Source organism: Oreochromis niloticus, linkage group LG19 (assembly GCF_001858045.2).
Source record: "Oreochromis niloticus isolate F11D_XX linkage group LG19, O_niloticus_UMD_NMBU, whole genome shotgun sequence".
NCBI classification, from domain to species: domain Eukaryota; kingdom Metazoa; phylum Chordata; class Actinopteri; order Cichliformes; family Cichlidae; genus Oreochromis; species Oreochromis niloticus.
This window is the reverse complement of record NC_031983.2, coordinates 2145598-2159108: the sequence shown is the minus strand read 5'-3', so window position 1 is coordinate 2159108 and position 13511 is coordinate 2145598. Positions and strand designations below refer to the sequence as shown.

At 37.9% G+C, this 13511-nt stretch overlaps 1 protein-coding gene across 1 annotated transcript in view; it reads left to right on the top strand.

Moving 5' to 3' along the window:
• nrxn3a (neurexin 3a) overlaps positions 1–9074 on the top strand; it is a 233810-nt gene extending 224736 nt beyond the window's left edge. The window contains 4 exon segments of the mRNA XM_013264683.3: positions 6471–6578; positions 6581–6723; positions 6725–6937; positions 6939–9074. Of these exon segments, the coding sequence (XP_013120137.3) occupies positions 6471–6578; positions 6581–6723; positions 6725–6937; positions 6939–7397 (923 nt within the window). The 3' untranslated portion in view covers positions 7398–9074.
• The last annotated feature ends 4437 nt before the right edge of the window (positions 9075–13511 follow it).

Here is a 13511-nt window from a genome sequence, read left to right as displayed (position 1 = left end):
CATAACTCAACCTCACTGAAATGCTGTGCCAAGATCTTAAGAGATTTATGTATAAACTAATGTTCAAAAACTTCAATGGGCCAAAATTCCTCCATCACAATATGAGAGACTGATGAAGCTGTAGAGAAAGTTGTTACTGAAGGTGTATTGAATCATTGGGTGTACTTTTCACACACTGCTTCTGCACTTTGCTTAGTTTTTGATAAATAATAGCACAGTATAATATGTCATGTTTTGTTGTTCATCTGACTTTAAATAATTTTAGAATCTGCCGAGGACCGTATGATGATATATGGGGATAATTCAGAACAGTGACCTACGATAATAATGTCTTGATATATCAAACCTTAAAACTGAAACATATTGTACTTTGTTTCACTGTAATTATATAGACACAGGACAACAAACATTCTGACACTACAAAAACTATATCCCAATTAAAACAAGTGGTTTTTACATTGGTTTCGTTCATTAAATCAATAAAGATTTAAACCAAGATTGCAGTCATTGAAATGTTACTATTCTCAATAGTACAATTTACAGTTTTATGCCTTATTAAGGTTTAAAGTCACAGTTTCTAGGATTTTTATTTCAAGTCTCTAGAAGTAATACTACTGTAACTAAACCTTTAGCCCACTGATGAAACGATTGCTTTTTATATTTGCACCAGCACAATCTGTCTGTCAAAAGCAACACAACTAGAAACAATCAAATAAGTTACTGCTGACAGTAATGTAAACCAAAGAGTTCCTACTGCTACGTCTTCATCTTGAAAACATTAAAGCATTAAACATTAAAGCAGCGAAACATGCGCTGACTTTTCATAGAAAAGAGAACACAGTTGACCTCCCCTAAGAGTGAACTCTTGGCAAGAGTGGGAAGGAAAAACTCCCTTTTAACAGGAAGAAACCTCCAGCAGAACCAGGCTCAGGGAGGGGCAGCCATCTGCCCCAACCGATTTTGGGTGAGGGGAGGAAGATGGGACAAAAGACATCCTGTGGAAGAGAGACAGAGATTAATAATAACTAATGAATGAAGTTTTGTATAAACCCACATTAAAGTGTCTGTCTCCTGAATCCAAACTGGAAGCTAGTTCCACAGAAGAGGGGCCTGAAAACTGAAGGCTCTGCCTCCCATTCTACTTTTAAATACTCTAGGAACAACAAGTCAACTTTCATTATGCTCTACAGTTTAAACTCACAGTGAGTGCAGCAAAAAGTCGTGATGGAAGTTTTTCATATATTGATTTACCACGCTCATCAGGTCTGGGTCACAGAGGCACCAGTCTAATCAGAGATTTCCACACCTTACATTCTTGGCCACCCCCCAGCTCTTCTGGCGGTGGTGGTGGTGGGGGGGGAGTCATCCAGGAAGCATGCTAGTCAGATGCTTGGACCACGTCAACTGGCTCTTGCTTTAATGTAAAGGAGCTGTGTTTGCTTGAATGACCACACCTTTCAACATGCTTCTCGCACTTCTATAAAAAGCCAGATTCCTTTTCTGCCACATGTGTCCACAGTTACATTCTTTCAGTCACAGCTGGTGGACATAGGTGCGAGTATAACATGAATCTGTTCTAAATCAAAAACCGTGCAAAAGCTTGGCTCTCTCCTCACAACTGTCTGCTACAGTGTCCACATAAGCGCAGATGCTTTTTCTTCCTTTACACGCATCCCCCCCTCATGAAGCTAACCAAGACATATTTGAAGTCCTCCACTCGAGGCAGAATTCCTAAACTAGACTGAGGAATTCACCCGTTTTCTCACGAGAACATTTGGAGTGCTGACCCAGCGTGGACCAAAGATGTCCAGATTGCTACTTTAAGACCCTTGTTTGATCTGATAAGATAATTACTAAGTTTTGGCTTGGCAGCAATTTATCCCAAACTCCCACCTCTGGAGCACACCTTTGCAACACGCACAGTCTAATGGATATCAGCTTTATACTTGTCTTTTAAATTCTAATGAAATGCATTCCACATTTAATAAAACATTATTAATGTATGTTTTATGTTTCTTGTTTCTTGTTTCTGTTTCTCCCACTGCTGTTAGTTCAACGTGAGCTGTGTCCCAATTGCATACTATAGATACCTATTTGCTTTGGTGATTGGAGGGGGTGGGGCTATTGGGATTGTTTAAAAAGTGACAAACTCGTCATGTGAGTTTGCATCCTGGATACATTGGATGTTGAATAAACGGGCATCGGGGAACTGCTAATGGCTTTTCAAAGTTGCAGTTTGGCCTTGTGCAACTTTGCAGCACACGTTTCTTTTCAGCGTAAACTCCTGTTTAAACTTTACTGGTTATGAGATTGGGACACAGCGTCTGTCTCCTGTTCTTCTAACATCGGTCAGTCCTACCTGCGCCCAGTTTGCTGTGTCGTTTCTTTTCTACTTTCCCTAAATGCAACTTACTTTAAGCATGCATCAACATCCTGCAGTACAACTAAAACAAAACCAAAGGAGAGTTCTAATAACCCCATTTTCAGCCAGACCATCTCTCTCTGATGTACACCCAGACTGCACGGCCGGTTCATGTTTAAAAACTAACATTACAAATAGATTTGTCATCAAGAAACACACGAGAGAGGAGCCCGTCGTCCAGTCGAGCACCTTTCTCAGCAGTGTCTGTTTTCTATTGTGTGCATCTGGTTGTAGTGTGTGCAAAATTTTAAATGGCTTCGTTCTTCCATCTTAACATTTTTCATTTGATAGTTTTTAACTGGTCATATTTTTGGTAGTTTATCCAATTGGTTTTGAATATGTTTTTGGCTTTACAAGTCTGTTTTCTATTCTTTTATGGTTTTTCTTTTTGAAATCAGATAATACATAAATTACTATTTTGTGAACAATTTTCATATAATTTAACTTTTTGGGCTTTGGAACTCCTTCACAGCGACTAGCTTGTGTATTTTACTTTCAACACTAAGCTCTCCTCAGTCACAACGAAAGCAACATTCAAAAGATGACAAAAAAGTCCGACTTGTTTGAACATATTCAGAAACTCACAAATTAGTAGGTGAAGCAGTTCCACATCCACTTGTCACATTTCTTCCATTTTTTTTAGATTTTTTAAAAATCTTTTTCCACAAAAAAGAGGAAAAAAAGAAAGAAATGATCTTTTGACTGTAATGAAACAAACAAACAAACAAACGAATGAATTGCATGGCTAAGAAGTTGCAGTTTAGGGTTTGTGAGACATGTCAGTGTTAGAGTTTTTCTGTTCTTTTCTGTAGATGGGCATGTATATTGCTCATTGTTTGTATATCCCCATCCCTTCCTTACAGCCCAAAGCTCTAATGCCGCCCGACCGCTTCGTACTGCCTTTACATGGACATGGCAACTGACTTACACTGTCACCCTCATCATCCTCATTTCCTATGTAATATGTTCGTAGGTCCCAATCCCTCTTCACCTTTTCCCTTGTCTTTAGAGATTTTACAATATAAAGTCATCCATCCATTCTAAAGAACATATGTCAAATTAAGCAAAAACTATAACATGAATAGATTTTAGGTGTCACTGAAGTCTCTTGCAATGAAAAAAAAGATACACAGATTTTTTTGTACAAAACAACTTATTTACCAGGAAAAAACAAAAGATAAAAAACAGTATTATGGTGTTTATTTTTTTATGTTATGTGGTGTGGTTGTATGTGTTGTTGCCTCCCTGTACCGTCATGTTTTAAGATAGAACACAATCTACAGTGGATAAAAATGACCTTTAACAGTGGCTATCCAACAGTCTTACCCAACTTTTCCTTTGTAAATTCTTTTCCTCATGCCTAACTCACGTGGGCAATTTGTTGATGTAAGTTGACGATATCCAGTCTGTACGTTTTCTCCTTGCACTGATTTTCAAAGATGCAGTTTGTAAAATGTGAGGCTTTTCCCAATGTTTCATTTTAGGTGTGTCAGACTACTGGCAAGGTGACATTTTACATTAATATACTCGGAATTCGCTGCTTTCTTCCATCTGCATTAGTAGCTTACTGGCTCTTTCAAATTTCCCATGTGTGGGATTAATAAAGGTTATCCTATCTTTCTTAGTCATTTTAAAGAGTTTATTCATTTCTTATTCTGCATTACAGTATCGATCAGCTGTTATGCCGGCACTTGCTCTCAAAAACCTTTCGATATATATTCTTTAGGGATATAAGTAAATTAAACTATGACAATAGCCTTTTATATGTATCATACAGGTGTGAATAGTGTCTGTTCCAGAAAGCTGATGGTGTCCTATAAAAGCCACTTATACTTGTTAACATGCAACACACACACACACACACACTTAGTCTAATTGACATAACGCATGAAAGGACTGCCTTTCATTAACGGTTTAGGCTCACACCAGTTTGATGTTGGATGAAGTAAAGCCCTTCAAATGTCTTAAACAAAAAGTAACAAGCCTGTTTTGAAAATGTGGAAAGTGTTCAGAAGTAAAATGTTTCAGAGAAATAAATACTCAAGTACAGTAACAAAATTGTATACTTTATTACTTCTCACGTCTGGATAAAGGCAAAGCATTAGGTTCACATAAGTGTAAATTTCCCTTTTTTGTTAAGATCCTCCCAGTTGTAGAATACTTTCATGCAGAATAAGCATTAATAAATTTAAAATGACTTTTAAAATGCAGGTATTATACTACTACTCATCCAAAGAAATAACTGATTAGTGGTGAATATGTGTATGTAATATATATACAGTAGTACCACTTTTTAGAAGCTAATGATCTTAAGGACAGGTTTTGGTTTTAAAATCTTGCAAACTGCATCTCTTAACCCTGGAAATGTTTTATAGAAATGATCATCTTAAATTTTGTGCTCGTGGATGTTGTGTTTGTGATTATTTGTGAGTTGCATACTTGCTGCTTTGAGTTGACATCTAATTTGGTATGTGCATCAACAAGTGTATACAGGTGCTCTACTGCATGGATACTTTTTATGTCAGTGTAACAGTCACATTTTCAATGGTTACTCCGACTGTTGCCAGCTTGAGATTACAGACTATGATAAGTAAATCAAACTCTTTTATACAAAATGTCAAATGTTGGGATGCTATATAAAATGTAACTACAAACAGAATGCAATGATTTGCAAAACTCTGAAATCTGTATTTTATTCACCAGAGAAGATAGAAAACAACAACAATGAAAAATATAACAAATAACAAAAATACATTTTGTTTAAGCAGGCATTTTCCTTCTTCTTTCAGCTGCTCTTTTCCTAATACTAACACCTCGGATTAGTTTAAATAGCTCAGGTCTACTCACTGATCCTCACCCCACTTTGTAGCCGAGCTACATCAACTCTTTCCCACATCTTCATGGTATGGGTCATCAGCTGTCACCCTCTATAGTTACTATAGCTCTGCACATCACCCTGTTTCTTGAAAATTGGTACCAATAGACTGTTACACCATGTCACACGTGCAAGGTGTGGTTCGTCATTGACTTGTTGACATAAGTAAGACTTCCTGTCATACATATTGCCTGGTTGATGCCATACCTTGTATACATGTTTACAGTGCAAGTGACCAATACTCATGCCCCCCTGCACAATCACAGATGCTGGCTTTTAGCTGTTAGCTAGATGGCCTCTCTCTCCAAATAGAACTTTGAGTCAGGCCAGAGCACAGTTTTCCACTTTATTTCAAATGAGTGTGGGCCCAAGACAGTCATTTACATACACAGTCATAATAACCTGACTAGGTGTTTTTGTTTCGTTTTTTGTTGATTTCCAACAACTTTTCCAATCTTGAAACGTGCAAAGTGCATCAAATTCAAAGTGGATATTTTAATAAACTATAAATAATTTGCAAATCATTGTATTGTGTTTTTATTTAGATTTTTCAGGCTTTCCCAATGTTTTCAGGAGGAAATATGGTTGCATCATCTGTGTTATCAAAATTATTTTTACTGCATGTGTGAAAAAATGATTTTGGCTTGATATATCAGTTTATCTTACTTTCTTAAAGAAAAAATTGTATCTCATAAAACGACTCTGCTAAATATGATTTAAGTAATTTACATTTAGCACAATTTAGCGTGACAAAATGTAATGGATTACATTTGAGGACCAGACAGTTAGTTTAATGTGGTTAGTAAGTGAAAGCTTGTTGGATCATTTCTCTCCAGAGACATGAATCCCCTTTGGGGACCCATCATTAAAGCTATCTTCTATGTATATACGTCAAACAGCACCTACCTGCTCTTGTGGCAAAGATAACTTGTTCTTCAGTTTGTTAAACAAGGAGAATGAAATATAAGTCATGCATTTTTACTTCCTTTGGAATTTAGAACAGGATTCAAAGATAAATGTGCATCATTTCTGACTGACTTATTAGAAACCGATATGCCAAGTCATGATCATTGATTTGAGATGAGGTGTTGTGAGTCTAGGTGTGTCAAATGCATTGCATATTTAATAAAACGTTGCCCTCTAACGTGTCTACATGTGTGTCTCCAACCCCAGGAGATGAGTTAGTCGTCAAAATACTTGAGGATCCATTAGTGCACCCCTCTGTAGCTCCTTGTACACCCTTCATTCCCACTCCCTCAACCCACCACCCACTCCTCACCATTTTGAGACCACCAAAGAGTCCCTGTCCAAGGCCACTGAGGCGGGGCTACCTTGCTTGTCGGACCGAGGCAGCGATGATTGTGATGATGATGGCTTGGTGATATCGGGGTATGGCTCTGGGAAAGCGTTCAAGTCTAAGCTGCCACCCTACTGATGATGAAGATTTTTACTCAACCTTCTTCTTGGTAACAGATAAGACCTTGTCCACGTCAGGCTTTCAAGGTGACTACAAAGCAAATGCACCCAAGACTTTTATACGTAACAAACCTTCCATCTCCAGACGCAGTAGGACTACCACTATCACCATAGCACGAACCGCCGACCAGAGCCGCACCACCACCACCTCTGCCTCCACCGCAACCCTCCAAACAGCCAGCTGGCAAAACGAATAACCGCGAGCTAAAACCCCGGCCCGACCTAGCGTTGCTTCCATTGCCCACATCCTTTGAGGTAGACAGCACCAAGCTGAGGGGCCCATTAATAACCTCCCCAATGTTCCGTAATATACCCACAGCACTTCCCACAGAGCCAGGCGTCAGGCGAGTTCCAGGGCCCTCGGAAGTGGTCCGCGAATCTAGCAGCACCACCGGGATGGTCATCGGAATAGTGGCGGCCGCTGCCCTGTGCATCCTCATCCTTCTATATGCCATGTATAAGTACAGGAACAGGGATGAAGGCTCCTACCAGGTGGACGAGAGCAGGAACTACATAACCAACTCGGCTGTGCAGAGCAATGGCGCTGTCGTGAAGGACAAACAGCAAAGCTTGAAAGGCAGCAACAAGAGACAGAAAAATAAGGATAAGGAGTATTATGTGTGACTGTGAGACTTTCGTGTACACGAGAGAGCGAAGAAAGAGAGCACTAAGAGAACTTTTATTTATCAGTTTCCTCGTGAGGAGCTATGACAAATGATGGTATAATATGGAACTTGAAAATTCTTATACTGTGCTGAGTAGTTGAACTGATGATATGTACTGTAACATAAAGCACACTTACTATTAAGCAAAAGCTTAATGACAAGGTTAAATAGCAACTTTAGAGACCTTACTCTTCTATCTGGTCAGAGACATTATCGGTAGAGAAATACTTCACAGCATCATTCTCCTAAGTGACTTTTAGAGCTACGTGATCCTTGGCATTAAACAATTTTTTGTGAAATTGTTAATTACAAAAGGCTCATAAAATTACACCTTTTCAGCATGTAAACAACATAGTGCTTAACAAGAGGGGGTCAGGCACACAATGGTTGTAAAAATAAAGGACTCTTGTATCAAAATATTACCAATTTTTATGGTTTATAAATAAGTGCTGTGTCTTAACTATTTTTGCTCCAAGCAAACGAGAACCCAACAAAAGAACAGCAAGAAAAGAAAATGATTTCTGTGTATAAACTAATGGAGAGGGCAGACCTCATAACACAATTATTCTCATTGTCTGGCTGACACAGTGACTTGCTTTGTGGAGAGAGCTTGCCAGTTCTCTCGGTAAGAAACACGTGATTGTAAAATGCATGCCATCCTGATTCATATGGTATAGCACAAGTCCAGTATGCAGTGTTCGACTTGGACCACGTTCTCTTTAATGCACAAGCCAAAACGTCATCATTAGATTGGGACTTGCCCTTTTCTGAGCCCCTGAAAACTGCTGAAAAATCTGCAAAAGAAAAGGTCTAATATCGACGCATAGCTAGTGGTGGTCTTCTCTCTTTGCAAAATTGTGTGTTGGTTCATTGCGTATCATTCTCTTTTTTATGGAGGTGTCAGGAAGAAGACAAATGCAGTACTACAACACTGTTAACAAATGTGTATACAGAAATAAATCTAATGTTGAAAGTGTGAATTCTATCTGCTATCGCAGTCAACTGTGTCAAAAAAGAAGAAATTTGTTTACATATTTTATTACATGCTATCTGTTGTACTTTGTAGGTAGTAAATTGTACATATACCATGACAGTTGTAATTTTTAGTACCACTATTGTACAGACTAAACATATGGTTTATCAACAGATTTCATGAGAAATTTATTAACTGTTATTAATTTACATGGAGAAAGACTCTAACCAGAATGTGAAGAATCATATTGCTATTCATAAAGAATAAAAATGTATTGTTAGCCTAGAAATCTAAAAAGAGATGTTTCTAAAGTTGCATGAATATTTAATTACTGTCCGACAAATACAACGTGCCCTTTCTTCTGTACCATGACTTTCTTGTTCTGGGTGACGGTACTGATTCGTTTAGTTTCATTTGAAGTTTTTTGGAGAGAACAACATCAGATTTATGACAAAAAGACAGCAAAAGGATGGGCCTTGGAAAGGCAAATTCTGTGGGACCATTAATCATTGCTTAATTGTCCATTTATGTTTCCATTACCTGTCATTTTCATTAAGTCACAAGGTGCAGGCTTTTTCTTAGAAATCACGTTTTTGTTACAATTGTTACTTTTCATAACCTTTTTTCATCAGTTTGATAACAAATAAAACTTTTTTTTCCTCAGACGTTATACTGTACTCGTTGGGTAAATATGGTTAATCTTCAAGCCCAATAGAACAAGTAAGCTGTTCTAGTGGGCTAATGCAGTTCTATTCCGCTTAGACAAGACCTTGTATGGATGATGTACACTCTCTCTTTCTAGTTCCTGTCAGTGCTCTTGCTGCAGCATATTTCTATGATATTTCTAATTTTAGAGATGTTGCACAAATGGAAGAAAGCAGTCTTACATATTTGTTTAATATGTGCATTGAAGGACATGTCCTGGTCAAAAATGACTCCAAGGTTCCTCACAGTGTTACTGGAGGCCAAGGTAATGCCATCCAGAGTAAGAATCTGCTTAGATACCATATTTCTAAGATTTTCAGGGCCGAGTACAATAACCTCAGTTTGATCTGAATTAAGAAGCAGAAAGTTAGCGGCCATCCAGGTCTTTATGTCTTTAAGACATTCCTGCAGTTTAACTAATTGGTCTGTGATACCTGGCTTCATGGATAGATAGAGCTGCGTGTCATCTGCATAGCAGTGAAAATTTATGCTATGTCTTCTAATGATGCTGCCTAAGGGAAGCATGTATAATGTAAACAGAATTGGTCCTAGCACTGAACCCTGTGGAACTCCATAGTTGACCTTAGTGTGTGAAGAGGACTCTCCATTTACTTGTACAAATTGGAGTCTATTAGATAGATATGATACAAACCACTGCAGCGCAGTACCTGTAATACCTACAGCATGTTCTAATCGCTCTAATAGGATATTATGGTCAACAGTATCGAACGCAGCACTGAGGTCTAGCAGGACAAGCACAGAGATTAGTCCATCGTCAATAAGCATTTAACATTCTTCTGACGAATGGGAAATTAGAACTGAGACTGAGGTTGTGAAAGTGGCCTGGCAAAATAAGGAGACAACTCCTTTTGAGCATTCTATGTGAATCATCATCTATGTTGTATATTTGTTTTGTTTTTTTGTTTTGTTTCTTTTCCTTGACACTGAAATTGTCATGACAACAATACTGAAAGAAGTTATTGGCATTGAAAGCCTTTTTTAATTCATGTCATTTTTTTTCTGTAATCTTCTTTATTTGACAAGGATTCTATCTTTAATTTTTCTATTAGCTAAAATTAACACCTTCTGGTTACCTCTAAAAAACCCCACAGTTTAATTGATCATTAGTGATGACACTAAACCTTTAACTGTATGCTTACCAAATTCTTTTTGTGGTTCGTCTCTGAAAAAATTATAATTATCAGTACAGGCCCCAGGAGACCATGAGACAGGTACACAGTACAATATCCACACTTTGTAGATATATGAGCCTTTGGACAATTATAACCCAGTAAGTCTCAAGGCGGGCCCTCTAAAGGTGATCAGCCCTCGATGTGCTGGCCAACAGATACTCAACTGTGGCTTTAGGTCGAATTTTATTCAGCACACAGAAAACTCCATATTTATTATTTCATGGTGTCTTCAGTGTTGCAGGTTAATCACTATTTTGAGGGGGAATCTTCTTGGAGATATTGTTGGAGAATAGGTTGCTTGATTTTAACTTACCATTTTACCTGTTTAACCTTAACATTGGGTATGCGGTGCAGCATGGGGGAAAAATCCATCACATTTATTAAGTCATAACAACGTCTTTGTGAGATTAAGCAGAGTTTTGTGTACACGCTATGATCAGTTTGCTGTTACTCCCGTTTCACTGCTCTTTGTGGATTCAAGCAAGTGAATTCAACAAGATATAACCAGATGTTACATGAGTTGTATGACTGATTTCCAAGAGCATAAAGGTAGTATCAAAGGTAACATTTGGATAATCTTGGTCTTTACCTTAAGTATAAATTGATTTCTGTTATCCTTGATTTAACTTAAGATTGACCATGAACGCCACAGCCTGCTCCTGCACCAGTCCCAACATAGTATATCACTGTACAGTTCACCACAGTAATGCAAACTAACCACTTTAGCTTGCAGTAAATGTCCTGTCCTGTCTTTTTTCATCTCTCACTGTTGCACGTTATTTCTTTTTTTTCTAGCAGCACTAAACATTGGCTAACAGATACTTTATGTGCCAAACTGGCTGCATTTGTTGAGATGTTTGAAAAGTTACATTTGAAATTACCTGACACTCTAAAAATTGTTACTCTGCTTATGTTTATTCTTATTTTGTAGTACTAGCTAAATGCTGAAATACTCCGACTTCAACTTTATTTACATCTGCACCTCAGGGGGAAGAAAAAAGGGTGTATTGGAAGCGTAAGCTAACTGTGGGATGTCATTAGTTTCTTATTTACAGAGGATGTATCTCAATGCTGTCACTGGAAGGACTGCTAAGCTGCAGCACATGAAAAATTAATTCAATTGTAGTATGCATTCACCTGCCTATCAGATTTAATTTCTCATTACCTGAATCTGTTGGAAGGCTGTTCCAGATTGTGCTGGTCCACTTTAACCTCTACTTTTATGGAAATATAACATGCTAACAGTCATATTTTTAAGAAATGCATTCTTCATTATAAGAGAAAGCTAAGGTGTTTCTAAATCATTGCTATACTTGAGGCCTTCATAGCCTTCCTTTACTATAAATGAAGAGTTTGAGGTTGGGATGGGATGGGTACTTGAGTGTCAGTGCTCACTCTCTACTGCTTATCCAAAGCGTAGTATTTACTGGAGTGAGGTGGATAGCTGCAAGAACCACAAGGACTGGGTGTAGCAGTGAACAGAACTGCCATGGGATAAGGCAGGTAAGTTTCATAGTCAACCAGAGACCAGATGAAAACCAAGCAGAACATATGAAGGCAAACATCAAACAAGGAGAGCCGATTTACCACCATGGTGGAGGAAACAATCTACGGAGAATCACTGCCACAGCCAGTCCTTTCATACTTAAGACTTGATGGAGCTACAAAGAGTTGGTACAACAAAAGTTATCTATCCTCTTTGGCTGAACTAGGACGTCATTTTTCACTTGGAAGCCAAACATCGCTTCTGATAAAAACTTGGTGGATTTGATGGATTGTACAAAACCACAGTAGGTCGAGATGCTTCAAACGTGCTTGTCAAAGATGGCTTTGTGTTGTGTTCAATAGAATACCAATAGAAACATAGGTTAAATGTGAGCAAAGACTGACAGAATTTAGCGCAGGACAAAAGTCAGAGACATTGCCTGACTAACACAACATTCTGATGATGACTGAGAGGTTGTTTCAGCCTTAATTAGCTGGCATAACGACCCAATGAGGAGCAGGTGAGTTAATCAGCTAAATTTTGACAGGTGAGTAACTAATAAGGAGGTGGGAACGTTTGTAAACAAACACGTGTGCAACAACACAGACATGAGGGAGAAAAAGCAAGCCAGCAAGAGAAGATCTGGGACTGTGAAAGCCTTAATCTGGCAGCATCATTAAAAAGAATTTTAGATTTTTTCTTTTAGTTTTTTTTTGTACAAACTGTTTGAAAAGTATGAGTTGTATACAACTACATTCTTTTAGCAGTGTGCCCATAAATGTGTCCAATATATATATACAATATGTCCTGTATATAATCAGTATATATTCATTTGGACTTCGATGACATTATATGTAAGCTTTATCAGAATATTTGGGTCACTATAGATACAATGAAATGAGAAAAGAAAATAAGGAGCTCGGAGGGGGATGCTATTTAATAATACTGAATGAGTGATTAAGTACAAACTGAACAAAGAGGATCGTTAATATTTGATTTCATTTTATTCAACCAGGATGTGCTTTAATAGATGTGAGTGTACACACACAGAAGCTCATTGTAAGCAGTCAGTCTTCACTGCAGCTTTTGTCACCCGCCTGGAGTCCAGTCTTTGACATTTATCTAAACATGCTAACAACATTCTTAAAAGGCCCAAACAATGTGTGCTGGTCATGTTTGTATGTCCATCATACAAACTTTGAGTAAATCAAGAGCAGAAACAACCAAACTCCTAATTCTTGACACCTGGTTGTGCTCATCTATAGGTGTAAAACATTCTTTATAAGAAATAAAATTATAGTGTCAAATGGTGGCTGGATGGTGAAATGACAAAGATTAAAAAATGTTCTTATCAAACAAAAATAAAACAACCAGTTTTGTAAATGACCCCACTTGACCTCATGGTGTCAGTGTTGTAACAGAAAGACAATACCTGACCTAAAACACCAGAACTGCAGTATGTGGTGGAGCAGCTGTTAATAACAGCTTTATATGAAAGCATTTCTTATAATTATTATTTTAGGCTGTTGACGACAGCTGTACAAATGAAGACGTACTTTTGATGTTGAGAGGGACTCATTATCATCAGAAGAGAATATTATAGGTTGATTTGCACAGTGTTTTGAACTCAGAAGAACGTGGCTCAATAACTTCTCAAGATTGTGCTTTAATAGATCAGGTGAGTGTCCGCAAGATTTCACCTCATTTTGCAAACCT